The following is an 18,829-nucleotide window of genomic DNA, read 5'->3' on the forward strand; positions in this document are numbered from 1 at the left end:
TGCATGAACTAGTTCTTCAGCGTCACTCTGAGACAGGATATTTCTAACTTTAGAGATGTTGCGCAAATGGAAGAACGCAGTCTTACATGTTTGTTTAATATGTGCATTGAAGGACATGTCCTGGTCAAAAATGACTCCAAGGTTCCTCACAGCGTTACTGGAGGCCAAGGTAATGCCATCCAGAGTAAGAATCTGCTTAGAGACCATATTTCTAAGCTTTTCAGGGCCGAGTACAATAACCTCAGTTTTATCTGAAATGAGAAGCAGAAAGTTATGCATGAGGGAGACCTGCCTGGAGCCAAGTGTCGTTCCCCATTGCACTCCTTTTATTGTGGTTACATGAATATGCATAGGGTCATTAACATATGACGTCTACATAGGTATACATGTGAACAAAGAATACTGTTTGTGTGTGTGTGGGGGGGGGGTCAGAGTGTGACCCCATAAATGACTTCCCTAAACCTGCTGGTCTGGAAGTCCAACAGTTCATCTAAACAAAAGGCACTTAGCATAAAACAGATATAGATACGTTTATCCTGCCATAAAACAATAAAACAAGGTACGACCTCTTCCCATGCTCCCAGGATGTAGGTGTGCATTCCAGTGTGGAATACACACCAAGCCTTTGCAGCCTGCTAAAGATCACACATCCTATCAGTACACAATTGATTATACACCTCTAAGCATATATGGTTAAATATTTCTAAGCATAAATGACAATCAACAATACAAAACCTAACAGCGGGGCTCAGGCAGCTCCGCCCACACAGTGACAGTGAAGCAGGTGAAGAGTAATAAATGAAGACGGCAGACAGGATTTGATAAGCTGATGTACAAACATGTAGAAACGGGTCCATACAGACTGAAGCGTGTCTCCTTTGCATCTTCCATATTTGATTCTGAGAGTTTCCAGAAGAGCAAACATCAAACACGCCTCCAAACATGTGACGAGTCAGACTGACATCATTTCTACAGAGAACAGTGTGAGCTCTCAGCAGCTCACTTCAATAAGAAGGACAAAGTGCAGCAGGAATGACTAAACCCACTAACAGTCTGATATCCCCGTGTTCCTGTTGTTCTACAGCATCATCATTAATGCTGCTCCACCACCATCACTGCAGCTGACCAATCAGCTTCTGTCACGTCATGTGACGCTCTGTGACTCAGACTGGAGAAATGCTAAATGGCTAACCTGAAGCTAACCTGAGAAACAGTCAAAGTACTGATGATTCCTACAAAGTGTGTGTGTTCAGTATGAGATGAGTGTGAATGAAACCATGGAGGAGCGGGCCGTGGCTGCTCTCACACACGTTTACTGCAGGGGCGGAGCTACAGAAATGTTCATAGGGGGCAAAATCAAAGCCATTATTGTTGACACATATGCAGCTGTTACATCCTGTAATATGCATTAAATATGGTTCAAATACATTAAATGCATTAAATATACATGTTTCATATAAATACAGTCTACAACTGTGTTTCCTTCAGCCCACATAAGGAAACAGTTGAGTCAGATAAAGACAGAAGGCCTTTTCCACGTCCATCTGCTCAGTGTTAAAGTGCTGATGATGTTCAAGCTCAGGCAGCAGGAGGGATTTCTAAGCATCCTTCACTGATCCACAACAAAGGTCCAGAGTTTGATCCCTCCTAGTAGGACAGGAAACATACTGATAAGAGTTTCAAAGTGTCTTTGTAAGCAGACATGATTGAAATGAGCCAGTCTGAGTTTGGTTCCTGCAGTTTGTGCTTCATAAACAGAGCTGAAGCAGAGGCAGCGTGTGCCTGCAGGTGAATGTACACTGCTGTTATAAGAGCTGTGGAAACTCAGGTCAAAAGGACGTAACCACACTGCTGACAGTTCCAGGACATTCACAGAGTTACAGCATGAACTGCAAACATGAATAATGACAGTAGATGATTGTGTGAAAGTGCTGGAAGCAAATGAGTGTGTGATGTTCTTTCAGTGTTGCACTTTGTAGACGCTCCCTGAGCACTGGTCTCACAGCCAGCTGCACATAGAGACCAGTGTTGTTAGTCCAGGTCAGAAGATGACTTGTTGGAATGAAAATGAGCTTGTAGTTTGTCTGCTTTAATAATGTGACTGGAAAAAGGTGTTGGACTTCAAATATGTCCATTTCTGTCACACTTCACCTTTAAAAGTGAAGCCATGTGGTTCCTGGAAGGAAAAACACGACTTTTTCAAGTCTTTGTCCTGTTTTTATGAGAAATGTACGACTTTAATGTAAAACATTCAGAGTTTTTTCTCTTGTTGTGTTTGTTTGAAGCTGCTTCCTGTTGGCTTCAGCTGTTTGGAGTTTCCATTTTCTAAACTTCTACATTCTGAACCTTCTTCAGCTCTGAACAGATGATGAAACACTGAATGATTTCAAGCACTTTGTCTAATAAACTTACATCTTTCATTCTTTATACAGATTGAAGAGCTGTGATTTGTCAGATATTGGCCTTGATTATCTGGCAGCAGCGCTGAAGTCCAACCCCTCGTATCCCACAGAGGTGGACCTGAGTGGAACCTACAGCAACCTGAAGGGTTCAGGAGTGAAGCATCTGTGTGATTTCCTGGAGAATCCACGATGTCGATTTGAAACTCTGAGGTCAGTCAGCATGTTTTAGTTGTGCTGAGATGAATATGATGTGAAAGTTGTGCTGACACTAAACTGCAGACATCAGGCTGATATTATACTGATCCACACTGAGGATCTTCATGGTAAAGTCTGTTTTCTTCTTCTCTGGTTTAGTCCATTGACTGCAGCAGAACAATGTTCACATTTCAAACAGTGATACTCAACGTATGGCCCGCGGCCCACACGCGGCCTGCCCACCTTTCCTGATTCAGAGAGAGGGGACCCTGATTAACTGTGTAGCTTCTTCCTCACAGTTCTAAGTATCAGACACAACAATGAATAATCCACAGCTGACTGTCTTTAGCAGGTCAAAGGTCACGGCACTCAGCACTCTGTGAAACAGTTTGGAGCAGGAATTCTTGCACATTTACAAACTGACACTGCTGCACGGCATGCTGGGTAATGCTAGCTGCTCAGGTATGGGTGTGGTAACGGCTGTGAGACTCTGTGGCTGCAGAACACCGAAGAAGAGAAAAGAGAGGTGGAGGATGAAGAAAAGAGGCGGAGATGAAGCAGAAGTTAAGCTCTAGAGAGGAGCTGTCACTGTGTGGGCGGGGCTCAGGCAGCTCCGCCCACACAGTGACAGTGAAGCAGGTGAAGAGTAATAAATGAAGACAGCAGACAGGATTTGATAAGCTGATGTACAAACATGTAGAATGATGGTGGCAGCTACAGAAACAGGTCCATACAGACTGAAGCGTGTCTCAGTCTGAATGTACACTGCTGTTATAAGAGCTGTGGAAACTCAGGTCAAAAGGACGTAACCATACTGCTGACAGTTCCAGGACAGTCCCAGAGTTACAGCATCATTTGTGACCATAAAGACAGAAAGCTCATCCAAATCCTGGGATTAAAAGTCTGTCCTGGTGGTGTCCAGTCAAACACGTCTCTGTGAAAGCTTCAATCCAACAGGCTCCAAAGTCCTTCTGCTCATTTCCTCGCCGGGTTCTTGATGCTCCTGTACCATCTCTCTGTCATCCTCCTCGCTCCCTCTTTGCACTCACAGTCTTTGTGCATCATTAACACTCACATGTGGAAAACCAAAGTTTTACTGGGCAGAAGATGATCATCAGTGACGCTGTCTTTAAAACACTCTTGTTAGAAATGTACGACTTTAATGTGAAACATTCAGAGTTTTTTCTCTTGTTGTGTTTGTTTGAAGCTGCTTCCTGTTGGCTTCAGCTGTTTGGAGTTTCCATTTTCTAAACTTCTACATTCTGAACCTTCTTCAGCTCTGAACAGATGATGAAACACTGAATGATTTCAAGCACTTTGTCTAATAAACTTACATCTTTCATTCTCTATACAGAGTCGAGCGCTGTGATTTGTCAGAGATCAGCTGTGATTATCTGGAAGCAGTGCTGAAGCTCAACCCTTCGTATCCCAGAGTGGTGGACCTGAGCTACCACAAGCTGCAGGATTCAGGAGTGAAGCAGCTGTGTGTTCTTCTGGAGAATCCACAACATCAAATTGAAACTCTGAGGTCAGTCTCCACGTTTTAGTTGTGCTGACACTGTCGATCTGTGGAACTAAAACCTTTATACAGGAAGTCTGGTTCAGCTCTTTGTAGACCTTCTAATCTCTGATGCTCTGAGTCTTACTCAGTAGATGATGCAGAGTTGTGAAGCCGACGTGGGTGAGGACACTCGCCCAGCTCTAACTACTTTGACGTCCAGGCGGCTTCCCTGCTTGTCCTGATACAAACAAACCTGAGTAACCTTGCAGGTCAGATCTCATCAGTCACACCTGTTATGGCAGCTCTCCTCTAGATTGTAGTTCTTGTTAACCTGGGATGGTTTTAGAAGCCTGGACCACAGACTGCAAGGGAAGATATTACTGGGAAAGGCCAAAGCAACCTATCAGACCCATTAAACACTAACATAGATGAATACTCAGATTTAAACCTTTATTGTTTCACAAAGGGTTAAAAAGGGAACGTCCACAGTTTAGACTGCAGCAGATTTTATTAAAGCAGTTTGACAGGAGCAAAGCAAAAACACAAAGAATAAGTGTTTCACATATTAATACATATAACATAATAATAAAAGAAAAGCAAAATAATGATACAAAAGAATGAAAAAGTTGTCCAGAGCAGCAGGATGTCTGAGGTCTGCAGAAACACAAAAACACAGCAGCTAAAAATAGTTGTTGAAAGAAAACGAGGTGGGAGCTGCTGATTCCTGAGCTTTGATACTGGATTAGCTTCAGTAGTTATTCCCATCACTGCTGTAGGAGCTACATTTAGTCACAGCTGATTGTCTTCTTTGACCAATCAGAAGACTACTGTTGTAAAAACAAGCAGACAAAGAACCAATGAGAGTGAAGAACAGGATAAAGAGCTCGTGTGATGGAGGCAAAGCAATAATCAGCAGACTGTAGCAGTTTCTATCTGGATTCAATTCAATTTCAATTCAATTTTATTTATATAGCGCCAAATCACAACATAAGTCGCCTCAAGGCGCTTTCTGGATGAAAGTAGAAGGAGCTCAGCGGAGCTCAGTCCCATATCTTTGGTTAGAAACAACATCAGTGATTTCCTGCTGCTCGAGATGATTCCAGCAGCTCTCATTACAGCAGCTGATGAGAGAAACAGCTGATGGCTCACAGCTCGTGCACTGTTGGATCTCCAGATGTTCACGCTGCTGAAGTCTGTGAAGAAACTGTGGTCCACGTAGTTCACACGGCCTCAGATTGGACCGAGCTCCCTGGATCACTGCAGCATCCTCAGCTGGTACATGGACGTCTCTGCTCCTCAGTCTTGGAGCCCCTGCAGGTCCGTCCACACCACCAGGGTCTTCTCACTCACCTTTCCTTTGTCCTCGTCCTTCATCGGCCGTGCTGTGTCTTTGTTCCTGCGGTGTTGTTCCCACGATGCAGCGCTGATGTTCCCTCCTTGAATGCACAACAAGTACGGTGCTGGTCTTTCTCGGGTGGAGCAGAGACAGATTGAAGTCTTTCAGGCTTTAGTGCCGACTTCCCTGACAGAGGCTGGACTCCATGGTCTGCACAGGAGGCTTCTACACTGTGTGGAGGTGACTCCTGGACTCGAAGACAGGCTGCAGGTACATGTGTGATGAAGAGGAGCTACAGCAGTGTGATGGAGCTGCAGGTGTGAAGGAAGTCCTGCTGTCCTGTCCCACCCTCATCTTTGCTTCCTCTGTCTTCTCTGGACTTGTCCTCCTGTTTCAGAAACAGCACTGCTTCATGCCGAGGGTGGACGGGAGCGTTGGCTCTGATTCTTTTACCGTCCACCACAAGGAGACACTGATGCTGACCTCCTGATTCATCTGCATGTGTTCTGCTTCACACTGCTCACCTCCACCAAAGACTTCACAAACATCTTCTTTCTTTGAGTCCAGTTTGTCCCACAAACACTTCCAAATCTCCTCCTCTGAGATTCTGCAGCTTCTTGCAGTGTGACTCAGCTGACTTCTGACAGACCACAGACTGGCACAGCATCCACATGTGTCTCCTTTCAAACAGGCTCTTGATGTTTCCTCCCACATCATTCTGGCCTCTCAGTCTCCTTTGTTCTCCAGCTCTGTAGCTCCAGCTGGTGAAGCTTCAGTTTTCCATGTTGGTAACAGTAAACTACAGCCTCTGCTGTCAGCTGGGTAACTAAACAGAGCTGCAGCACGTCTCTGCGGTGGTGCTACATCCAGCCTGCAGACGGCCGTCTACATGTTGTAGTGGTTTACAGTCACCAGGGGGCGCTGTCCCAGCCATGCAGGCAGTGGGCTGCTCTGCTTGTGCTGTTGTTGGTGAAGCTGAAGTGAAAGCGAGAGTTAAAACCCTGAACAGTGTCCACTGAGCTTCTCATGCTATTCTCATGCTCAAAGAAGTTTAACAGGAAGGACGACTCGTCCATCAGGCGTCCAGCTGTCCGTGACGTGTCCACAGCAGAGTGTGACCGAGGCTTCATGCTAACACGCACACATGAAACTAATACCACCACGAGCAGCTGCTCAGTGGATTTGGAGGACAAATGTCTGCAGCTTCTCACAGGCAGTATGCAGAATGTGGATCTCCACAAAGACTGTGGAGAGCTCGTCCCACACTCTAAATCCACACTTGTCTGCACAAAACTTCTCACACGTTCCCGTCACAAGTGTCTTCTAAGTGAAGCTACCAGGTTCAGGTCCAGCTTGTTTATCTGGAGCTGCAGGAGATGATCCATCCTCACAAAGCAACACAGCAGATATGCAAACACACAACACAACCAAAGGATTCTCTCTGCATGTCTGTGGCTGATGCTGCTGGAACGAAGCTGTTTGAAACCTTGTTGTTCTGCACTTTGGGACCAGAAGAGGAAACTGAAGCTCTGTGCAGAGGGTCCAATGGAAGCAGCCAAGCGCTGTAAGTGTCTGCTGTACAGGGATGCTGGTTCAGCTGTGGCTCAGTTTCACAGTGTGACTCAATAAAAGCAGCAGGAAATCAAAGCTTGATGCTTTCATCAGTGTGGAAATAAGAAAGTTTCCTGTGACAGACGCTGGAGCTCTTTCACTCTCAGCTTCACAGTTTCAGCTTCAAACTTCTTCCAACATGTTTCTAACACGGCCACATTCCACCTTAATGGAGCTGATATCTTGTGCATCAGCACATTTTCTAAAGGCAGCGATCACATCTTTAGTTTTGGATGTTTAACTGCAGATTGTTTATGTGTTTATAGCACATTAATTACAGCAGCAGCGTTGACCACAGTGCTGTACAAGAATCCAAGATAACTATTAAAATAACTCCTAATATTAATATCACACATCAAATATCAAATAACTCTCATGCTGTATTAAAAGCCAGTGAATACAAATGTGTTTTAAGAGCAGATTTACAGAGACTGACAGCAGGAGCTGGGGCTGTTCGATAGAACGATGTATATATGATGACCATATGAAAACGTCTATCGTTTCATATCACGCTCTTTGTTTCCTGCTTATGTGTTTGTGTTTTCCAGATAAAGCTTTCAAAATAAATCTGAAGATCCTGTTGAGAGTTTTCAAAATAAACACAATACAGTACTGCGGTCGCTCGTTTATCGAGTTACGTTCTAAAAATAAGTCTCAGAATGAAGTAGCAGCTTTATGTTTTACAAGTATTATAGAAGTTTTAAGGCAGTTAAACCCTCACTGCACACTTTCTACACTTTTCTCAGACAGGCATGAACATTTTCACACTTTTCTCTCTTGTTTAAACAAAGTTCAAACCTTCATAGAAAAATAAGTTCATTATTAAAGAGTGAAAGCAAAGTGTTTCTGAAACGTGTCAAATCAGCCTTTGCTGGCATTAAATGAGCTTCTGTGTGAGGAGCACTCGTCCATGGCCTGGGCTCCTCGCTGTCAGGTAAAGTTTCATAAAGCTTTTGAGTTTTTCTGCAGATAATGTTGGTGTCCAGCACGATGTTCTTTTTCCTGCGGTCACTGAGCCACAAAGCCAAAGCTGACTCCATCCTTACGATGTTCTTGTTGTGGACAGTTACAACCTTTTTGCCTCCTTGTTGAAACTATGATGGTCAGCATCTTCCTCTGCCTTTGGCTGCTACCACAGGTGCAAAACGTCTCGTCATCATTGTTGTTTGTTGGGACAAAACGTACAAACATACAGTGCAGCACTGCAGAGTCACACTGCTGTAAATTTGAACACATTCTGTACTGTACAGGAGACACGGCACGAGATTGGCTGACAATGGTCTACAGCCAATCAGGACGCAGAACACAACGCGCTGTAAAAAACAAAAGCATGCAAAATTGCACAAAAAAGATCAGCGAAACAGCGAGGCCGCCAAAGGTGAACTGTGTTACAGCGAGGGACCAGCGTATATGTGGTTGTTGGGACGATAAATGTCTTTGAGCTTGTGTCAGAAGACGAGCTGCAGCTTTCTGGACCAGCTGCAGTCTTGCCAGGCAGGTCCCACTAACTCCAACATATAAGGAGTTACAATAATCCAGCTGGGACGTCATGAAAACGTGGATCGCCCGTTCAAGGTTTTTAAAAGATATAAATGATCTCACCTTAGATAAAAGCCTCAGTTTGAAGAAAGACCGCTGTACAACTGAGCTCAGCTGTTTTTCAAATTGCCGTCAAATATAAGCCCCAAATGTAATAATGCGATTTAATAAAAGAGCTGAACCAGTCTAATAGAGCGCCCTTGATGCCGCCATGCTCCAATGGTGAGGTCAAGATGCTGTGGTCAAGGCAGCGGTCAGATCCAAAAGCACAGCTGAGTCTCCTGATCAGTGGCTGATAAAAGATCATTAAGAACTTTCCAAAGTGCAGTTTCAGTGCTGTGAAGAGCTTTAAAACCAGACTGAAACCTTTACAACAGATTGCAGCTGAACAAATATAATCTTTTACAAAATCTTCGACAGGAAGGGAAGCTTTGAAATAGGCCTGAAGTTTGAGCGGACAGAGGATCCAGATCAGGGTTTTAGTACAGGCTGTACAACAGCATGTTTCAAACAGGCTGTACAACACCTGAACTAAGACTGCTGTTAAAAATCGCTAAGATGTCGGAACCGACAACCTTTAAAATCTTTTTAAACACGTGTTGGAACAACTTCATTTGGACAAGATGATGTCTTTATAGCATCACATCGTTCCTCCACCTGATCAAACCACACAGGCTCAAACTGATCAAAAACAGCTGAGCAGGTGAATATTTTAGCCCCGGTGCGATCTCGGGCGAGAGTATCGATGATGGCCAAAGGGCAGCGTCCAGCTCTACGGCCGCTGAAGAGCAGACTCAACAGACGCGCGTGATGTGGATCCTACTGCTCTAAAATTGGAGCTTCTTCAATCCATTAAAGAGGACATTAGTACGCTGTTAAAAGAAGAAGTCAGAAATGCATTGAAAGAAGATTTTGACAATATAAGGGCTGACGTGCAAGGACTGAGAAATGAGATCGCTAACAGCATGGCGGCGACGTGCGGCGAAGTTGATGGAGTAAAGGTTACAGTGAAAGAAGCTGAGGATGGGCTGTCAATGTGGAGCGATGAGGTGACCACCCTGCAGTCTACAGTAGAGAGTATGAAGGAGGAGCTGTCTGACCTGAAGGATAAATGTGATGAAGGCAGGAAGCGGAGAGCTAACATCCACATCATAGGGATCCCAGAGGGCCTGGACTCGAGCTCCTCCACGGCCGTATCCGTGCTACTACGTGAAGTGCTGGGTATGGATAAAGACGTTATTGTCGACCGCTCACACAGGAGCCCTATCCTGAGAAAGCCAGCTGGTAACCCGCACGCCGTCATAGCCGAGCGTCACTACTACCAGGATTGTGTGGCTACGCCGTGCCAGGGCCCAAGCCCCGCTTGAGTTTAACGGACAACCTATTGCAATATTACGACTGGGCGATATGACCCAAAGTTCATATCTCGATATTCTTTAGCTGGATGGCGATATACGATATATATCTCGATATTTTTGAAGCCAGAAAGTACGAACAAAAAGAGAGTTCTTAGTCAAAGCTGTGTCCCAAATCTCACACAGGCACATTTATTAACATACAGCGTAGATGTACATGAAACAGTTACTCAGGAATAAATGATCAGCATTTATTAAATAATAATGCTCCATAAATAAAAGAAAACTGTTGTTTTTGTGCATAACAAAAAGCTCACAATCGTGCAGTCAAAATGTAAACAGACGCTGAGCATAATAACAAGCAGCTGCTCTGTTCCCAGGTTCTACTGCGTGACTGACAGCCTGGAGTTTGAAACCCTCTTTGTAACCGTGTCTCTTACAGGTGCCATTTATGGTCCTTATACACACTCAATACAGTAATATTACGTTGAAGCAGAGTACGTATCACTCCGCGAGGCTCCTCGTAGCTGTAATGCTCCAACAATCCATCAAGCGGTGCGGCCTCGTAGCTGAGCAAAGTCGTACCAAAACATCTTTTGAAAGGTTTCTGAGCGCCGTGTAGCACATAAAATCGGTTCGAGGTCAGTAAGCACAACCAGAATTCATCCATGAGGCGCACTGTCGATTTATGAGAAAATTACAGGATTTTAAGTGCAGAAAATATAGTTTATGGTTTTCCTTTGATCTTAGCAAATATCTACGCCTCTAATTGGGACGATCACAGATTTTTCACTAATGTCTTTGCGCGGCTCCCCAATATGTCATCACACAATATCATCTTTGAGGGAGACCTAAACTGCTCATTATCTGCTATGGACCACAGTTCACACAAAAGTACACTTAGTCCAAACTCAGCATGCGTCATTCAGAGCTTTCTTGATAATTATGGGCTGGCTGATGTATGGAGATTTCATAATCCTGCTTCACGTCAATACTCTTTTTTTTCTAATGTCCATAAAACATATATTTGTATAGAAAAACGTCTCCCTTTAGTTACAGAATGTGATTATAAGACTCTGGTGATTTCTCCTCTTGTTTTTTCAATGTGTATTCCTGATGCCTGCTCCAACTATCAGCCATGGAGATTCAACTCAGTGTTGTTAGCAGATGAAGAGTTTGTCAGTTACAAAAGGTCTCAAAGACATTTTTTTTCTATCAATCAGACCCCAGAGATGTCATCATCAGTCATTTGGGAATCTCTAAAAGCATCTGAGAGGCCAAATAATTTCATTTTGTGCCAAACAAAGTGCAACACTGAAAGAACATCATCCATAAATATTGAGTAAGAACTGGACTCTCATACAGCGAGACTCAAATGCCTTTAAACATCAGCTTATCCTGCTGATCCAAGTCCAACACTGAGTTTGTAAAAACATGTTTGTCAATCATTTTGTTTGGTTTCTGAGGAAAATGATTCAATAACTTGCTGCTAATACACAACATTTCATCATATTTCCTCATAACCCTCTTTTGTCTGACCATTTGATCCCATTTGAATTTGCAATAAAGGATCCACAGAGTTTGGTGACAATAATGACAGTAGATGTTTGTGTGAAAGTGCTGGAAGCAAATGAGTGTGTGATGTTCTTTCAGTGTTGCACTTTGTAGACGCTCCCTGAGCACTGGTCTCACAGCCAGCTGCACATAGAGACCAGTGTTGTTAGTCCAGGTCAGAAGATGACTTGTTGGAATGAAAATGAGCTTGTAGTTTGTCTGCTTTAATAATGTGACTGGAAAAAGGTGTTGGACTTCAAATATGTCCATTTCTGTCACACTTCACCTTTAAAAGTGAAGCCATGTGGTTCCTGGAAGGAAAAACACGACTTTTTCAAGTCTTTGTCCTGTTTTTATGAGAAATGTACGACTTTAATGTGAAACATTCAGAGTTTTTTCTCTTGTTGTGTTTGTTTGAAGCTGCTTCCTGTTGGCTTCAGCTGTTTGGAGTTTCCATTTTCTAAACTTCTACATTCTGAACCTTCTTCAGCTCTGAACAGATGATGAAACACTGAATGATTTCAAGCACTTTGTCTAATAAACTTACATCTTTCATTCTTTATACAGATTGTGGGGCTGTGATTTGTCAGAGATCAGCTGTGATTATCTGGCAGCAGCACTGAAGTCCAACCCCTCCCATCTGAGAGAGCTGGACCTGAGTAATGACTCCTGGTTTTCGACCAACAACAAAAAGCTGCAGGATTCAGGAGTGAAGCATCTGTGTGGTTTCCTGGAGAGTCCAGGATGTAAACTTGAAACTCTGAGGTCAGTCAGCATGTTTTAGTTGTGCTGAGATGAATATGATGTGAAAGTTGTGCTGACACTAAACTGCAGACATCAGGCTGATATTATACTGATCCACACTGAGGATCTTCATGGTAAAGTCTGTTTTCTTCTTCTCTGGTTTAGTCCATTGACTGCAGCAGAACAATGTTCACATTTCAAACCTTCAAAGAAGAAGAAAAATCCTCCACTGGAAAATTCACTGTGAAACTCTCAAACTCTTCATTGCACCTTAAAGTCTGTGTGACACTGAAATCCAAAGCAAAATGTGCGTTTGCTTTACAGACAGCAGTCCAACACAAACATACACACATCATCCAAAACACAGTCCAACATCCAAATCTCCTCCACTGCCAGCATGAATGATGGGAAAGAGAAGGAGGAACACTCTGACATTCAGGGTTAGAATGAGTTTCATCAAGCAGACTGTGAAGATCAAAGCTGCATTAGAAAGCTTACATGAATGAATGAGTGGACAGAAGTGGACAGAGATCATCTGAAGCACTTCAAAGGCTTTAAATCAGCACATTTCTCTTTATTCTTTATCAACTCTGTTAGTTTCTCTCAGTTTTCTGTGGAATGAAGCTAACAGCAGGCTAATAAGATGCTGACCAATAGGTTTCTATTAAAGGTTGTAATTTGTATATGAAAAAGTGCTTTGGCTCAGCACGGATCAGCTTACAGGTAGAATACAGCTGCTGGATGGGATTAGCATGTCATAGCTATCTACCAAACTGCTAACTGGGGGATTTCAGGCCATCTATGGATCATTTTTGCTAACTGTTTATTCAGCTTAGGCTCACAGGGCTGCAGCCTGTGCCCTAGCTGTCATAGGGCAAGAGGCGTGGTCCACCTGCACAGGTGAGCAGTCCATCACAGGGCCAACAGAGAGCGACAGAGAAGCACTCCCTCACATCCACACCTACAGCCAATGTAGAAGCACCAATGAACCTAAGCAGCATTTCATTGGACTGTGGGAGAACATCCAACCTCCACAGAAAGGCCCAGCTGACCAACAAGCTTCAACCTACAACCTTCTTGCTCTAAGGCACTAGTGCTAACCACTTTTGCCCATTTCAGCCCAAATCCTGCATCTTCCTGTTTCTGACTCCAGGCCAGCTCCACTAACACTTTCTCATCAGACACTGCCACCTAGTGGAGGAAGTCTTAGTTCCATTTGAAGCTTCAGATTACAGTTAGTTCCTTTACAAAGAGGTGGAGGTGGTGGGGCCACAGCACCATCATCACTGAGTGCCATAGGACACTTAACCTTTGTTTCCATATGCTGGGAACTTCCTGTTGTTCCAAGGAGGACTGGAAAATGTGTGAAAATCTCCCAGTCAGTTCCTCACAGCACACTTCAATCATTTCCCTCCCACAGCATCAGGACCAGGGCTTTTTCTCTCTTTGGTCCCACTAAGAGATTTCCACACAAACACCTCATCAGTGGGACTCTCAGAGCTACCAGCCCTTTGCTACAATCACAAAGCTCTTCATTGAAATCAATGATATCAAAGCTGGAATCAAATGAGTCCAAGTCTTCTGCTGATTCAGCATCACATTCATCTTTGCTCCTTGTTCTGCATCCCCACCATGGACTTCATTCCTTTCCAAGCCAGCCTTGAGTGTCCTTTATTCAGCTCATCCTCTGCTTTACTTTTACACCTGATTTTAGCTGCTTTATCTCTCTTTCAACAGGTTTCTGTGCCTCAATCTTTTTCTTCTCTCCCTCATAACAAGACAGCTTCTTCTGCCTGAGAACATGTTGGAGTGATTTACTAATCCAGGGCTGCTTATTGGGGAAAATACTTCCTGTTTCCAAAGTAATCCCCATTTTTCCCAGAAAGAAATGTCAGTAGAAATCGATGATCTAAGTGAGAACATGAGCCTTTAAAAAGTCCCAGTGGGTGCAGTCAAAGCAGTCCCTCAGTCCCAGTATAGAGTCTTTGGTCCAGACTGGAACAGCTGTGTGCCCAGTTTGAGCTCTCTTCAGTGCTGTGACCTGACAGACCCAGAGGGGCCATCACATCACATTTAGAAGCTCCCCTGATGGAGCCACAACACATGTCCAATACTTAGTCTGTCTTGTTGGACCAACTGGAAGAAATGATTCAAGGACTTAGTCACAGAACAGAGATTCAAATCTCCAAAATCCAACTGGCTGCATCAGGACATATAGTCTGAAACTCTGCACAGTTTCCTGTTTGAAGCTGCTTCCTGTTGGCTTCAGCTGTTTGGAGTTTCCATTTTCTAAACTTCTACATTCTGAACCTTCTTCAGCTCTGAACAGATGATGAAACACTGAATGATTTCAAGCACTTTGTCTAATAAACTTACATCTTTCATTCTTTATACAGATTGATGGACTGTGGTTTGTCAAAGATCAGCTGTGATTATCTGGCAGCAGCACTGAAGTCCAACCCCTCCCATCTGAGATTGCTCAACCTGGACTTTAACAACCTGAAGGATCCAGATGTGAAGCAGCTGTCTGATCTTCAGAAGAGTCCAGACTACAGACTGGAGACTCTGAGGTCAGTAGAGTGATGGAGTGAGTGGGTGGTGCTGTCAGCAGTATTGTACTAAACACAGTCAGTATGAAACAAAGATCCAGTGTTTCCTGTAAAGCTGCAGCTTCTCAGTGAAGCTGTGAGAGGAGAACGGTGACAGGCTTCAGGATTGGACACAAACACTTCCTGTTTCTCACCTTTATGGTCACCGTAGTAACGGCTGACACGCTCTGATCAAACACTGTCAACAGCCAATCAGCTCTCTGAACAAAGCAGCACGCAGACCAATGACTGCATTGATTTCCAAGTTTAAAGCAGTGAAGAACACAGTCTGTAGGTGAGGAAGAATTTAGTGAGAGCAGATGTTTGGATGGAATTCCTCCAGTTAACAGCTGGAACCGTCCATCTGGATTGTTGGGCTTGTTGTTGGGGTTCCTACAGAGCTCAGAGTGGACACACCAAGGTTCTTCTAATGAATGAAAGTCCAAACTCAAACTAGGAGGGAAAAACATTTTCAGCAACTTCAATAAAAATCCAAAGATTAGAAAAAGTGAAGCAACAATGAGTCCTAGTACAGTCCCAGCACTGACGTCCCTGCTGCTCTTTATACTGGATGTGCTGCATCACTGACTGACAGCTGATGAAGAGTCTCTGGAAACACTCGTTTATCTCCTCTGCTCTTCCTCCTTCTCTCTGCAGGTGGAGGTGATGATGGTAAACAGGACGGTGTGTGTGCTGAGAGAGGAGCAGCTGTGTCCTGATGATCCAGAGAGGTTGAAGCAGCAGCAGCTTGTGTGTAGAGACGCTCTGACTGGGCCATGTTACTGGGAGGTGGAGAGGAGAGCTTCATCCAGCAGTGACTGACAGAGGAATGAAGTGCAGATGACTGTCAGTGCTGCAGAGTGAACTGCTCTGAGAACAGCTCCACTGTCAGACACAATGTAGAGTCCAGCATCAGCCCTGTGTGTCCCTCTGGATCTGACAGAGGATCATCAGTGTATCTGGACTGCTCTGCTGCTGCTCTGTCCTTCTACAGTCTCTGCACAGTCTCTGTCTCACTCTGGAAAGATTTTACAACTTGTTGTAATTACAGAACGTTAATATAATATTCAAACATGTGATCTTCTCTTTATTTCTGAATCTTTACCAAATAAAGAAAAACCAAACTAACAAACAGAAGCTGTCGTGTCCTTTTTCACCACATCTGTGAATCTTTTCTGTGTTTTTCCTCTTTTCCTCCTTCCTGCAGCTCCATCTTCATCATTCTGTGTCCAGTATATGTGAACACGTCCAAAGCATCTGAGCCTCATGTTACCCGTTTGTGTGAGTTACGCCTGTCGTTGTGTTGTGGTGTATAAATAAGGGGCAGGAGACAGCGCTGGATCTCTGAGTTCTTTACTCTCAATTTCTGCAACATCTGCAATATCTAGAAATGCAAACCTGTGAGCTGTGTGTGTTGTGCGTCTGCTCGGCCACCTCTCCTCCGGCCGTGCTGGAAGCAGCTGTGCGTTTGACAGTTTTATCGACTCGACAATAATCGAACAAATTAAATGTTCAAAAATATCAACTTAAGCACTTCAAAGTCAACAAAAAGCTTAAAACAATGAAATAATATTTCACTGACAAAACAACAGCTCATAAGAACGATACACAAAATAATACAGAAACAAACAAATAAAAGTTATTAACCAGGATCCATGTTTTTGTCACAAACACTGAATCAGCTGATTCACTCTTTATGTTTCTGAGTTTGTTTTGTGATTATAGTTCTGGTTTCTGTTTCTGTGTCTTCACTGTGTCCCACGTCTCCTTACTTTGGACTCTGTGTTATATTTCCTGTTTTACTTTGACAGTCCTGTGTTACTGTTTCCTGTCTCGTGTGTGTAATTGGTCCCAGCTGTGTTTCCCTCCTGCCTCCCGTTCCCTGATTACTAAACTGCGTCCACGCCGCCGGCGCTCCTCTCCACAGCTGGATTCCAGGATTTCAGAGCATCCAGCTGTGGTGAGTGATGGAGACACTTTCTCTGCTCCCTCAGTAATCAGGACAGTTTATTGAACATCAGAGGACATAAAGGACTGTTTTTCACCTGCCCGTTCTGAACCTGGACATTAAAGACTGCTGGCTTCAAGGACATTAATCCCAGTGTCAGCCAGCCAATAACAGCCTGTGTTTTTCAGCTCTTTAGGATTCAGAAATGAGAAAGACACAGACTGCTAACCTCTCCCTGCAGGAAATAAGCTCCGCCTCTTCCTGTCCTGTATATGAGTGATTCTGACATGAGACACAATGAGTTTCCTGTTTATTGTGACTTAAAGCGAGCAGCAAAGACACTAAACTGTGTGTTTCCAGCAACCCGTTCTCACTCCCAAAGCGTAACATTTTACGCTAGGTGACAAATCGTCACCATATTACGTTTTCGGCTACCCACCACGTTCCTAAATGACGACCTCGGAAAAAGAGGAAATATGAGAACCGTCTGGACTGAACCTACACATGTTCGCTCTTTTTCTTCAAATCGCTTAGAAACACGCTATTTAACATCATTAAAGTCCTGGTTAAGGTCAGGAATAAGGTTATGGTCAGGGCTAGGCATAAGGTTAGGTTTAGGGCTGGAATACAGGTCTGGAACGTCTACTACCGCGGGAGCGTCATTGCACTGGATTCCAGCCATAACCCGCCGCGTACCATAAGAACGCCGAAGGTCTCCTTTCGCGTTCCTCAGGAACGCCGCGGGACGTGACAAAACGTCCACATGTTACGCCTCGGGAGTGAGAACGCTCTGTTTCCAGCTGAAGCTGCTTTTTGTGTTGCTCCCACAATCCTGTCTGAAACAGTCAGTGAGGAAAACTCAATGTGACTTCAGAGTGTCAGAGGTAAGCGACTCATGTTGTAACTGACGTCAGACGCCGGAGATTTTGGCGGAAAATTAAAGCGAATGGTAGTTTAGAATTGAACAAATTCCTTTAAGCTTCAGTATTACCAAATACACTTATCAATAGTCTTCTAACTAACAATATTTGTCTAAATCATCTCCAACACCCTGGAGAACAACGGGGAGAGTTTAGAGGCTCTCCAAGATTACTGTCATGGTCTGGTTGGGCACCTGCAGGTCTCAGACAGCGGCTCCTCCTCCTTTAGGCGGAGTCCGGTTGCCCCTCCCTGGCTGACCACCTGTGAGCAATCGTGCCAGCGGTATATCAGACCTGCGCTCTCAACCACTCATCGCCTGAGTATCTGCTATTCCCATGTTAGTTCAGTGGAGCATCCTAAACCTTGTCTTAACGCCGTGTGATGACTGACCTGTCTTTTCTTGTCCTCAGCGATAGCACCCGGAGTGGAGATCTTGTTCCCCTCGCTCCCGTCCTCCTGGACCTGGGCCGCCAGCTGCTCACACAACGTGGCCTGCCGGCCCACTGCTCACCTGCCTGCCTCCCCACGCCTCGACCGCTTCCGGGTTTTCCGCTCCACCTGTCCCCTCCATCTGAAACCAAGTAAGGCAATTCAATTCAACTGCGGAGGATTATTGGTTGTCTGCTGGATCCCTCTGATCGTGATCTCCTCTTGTTCCAGTGCCCCGGCCCCTACCTAGTCCTGTTTCTACCTCCCCGCTGTCCCCGCTGTTCAGCCGTGTCTAGGTCGCCCTCATTATCACAGACGAATCCTACGCGCCACTAGTGTGGTGGCGTCGCTTTGTGTTTCACCTTTGTTTTCCTGTGGGCGGAAATAAATCATTTGTTTTCTGTCACCTCGCTTCCGGGTTGGTTTCTGCGCCTGTGTCCATCCCTGTTCCCTCGTGCCGTTGAGCCGTGACAATTACATTGATCAGTGCTTCCAGGATCTTGTGATGAAGAAGGCTCAGAGTGCAAAAACTTCATCAAAACCCACCTGAAGCTGCTGGAGGACACGGTGAAGAACATCGCCTTTGATAGAGTGCATCGCATCGGCCCCATGCGGGCTGCGACCGGGAGACCACGTCCTACTGTGGCCAAGTTCAGCCACTTCAAACAAAAGGAACAGGTGAAAAGTCTCCGTGTCCATCGGTGTT

The 18,829-nt window shown here is 44.6% G+C and overlaps 1 protein-coding gene and 2 long non-coding RNA genes across 3 annotated transcripts in view; all 3 read left to right on the top strand.

The window, feature by feature from the left end:
* LOC146681978 (NLR family CARD domain-containing protein 3-like) overlaps positions 1-12,277 on the top strand; it is a 30,631-nt gene extending 18,354 nt beyond the window's left edge. Inside the window, exon 4 of the mRNA XM_085448507.1 lies at positions 12,061-12,277. Coding sequence (XP_085304633.1) covers positions 12,061-12,277 — 217 coding nt within the window. The remainder of the gene's footprint in view (positions 1-12,060) is intronic.
* Positions 1-15,949, top strand: part of LOC146681975 (uncharacterized) — a 69,128-nt gene extending 53,179 nt beyond the window's left edge. The window contains exons 2-3 of the long non-coding RNA XR_014918015.1: positions 14,634-14,807; positions 15,483-15,949. This is a non-coding gene — a long non-coding RNA (uncharacterized LOC146681975). The remainder of the gene's footprint in view (positions 1-14,633; positions 14,808-15,482) is intronic.
* Positions 15,950-17,971: 2,022 nt separating this feature from the next.
* LOC146681979 (uncharacterized) lies at positions 17,972-18,529 on the top strand. The gene is made up of 3 exons (XR_014917988.1): positions 17,972-18,031; positions 18,105-18,275; positions 18,355-18,529. It is a non-coding gene; the product is annotated as an uncharacterized LOC146681979 (long non-coding RNA).
* Positions 18,530-18,829: the final 300 nt, after the last annotated feature.

This window comes from Copadichromis virginalis, linkage group LG23 (assembly GCF_057382275.1).
Source record: "Copadichromis virginalis isolate Kocher_CV1m ecotype Utaka linkage group LG23, C_Virginalis_male_GT1.1, whole genome shotgun sequence".
NCBI lineage: Eukaryota > Metazoa > Chordata > Actinopteri > Cichliformes > Cichlidae > Copadichromis > Copadichromis virginalis.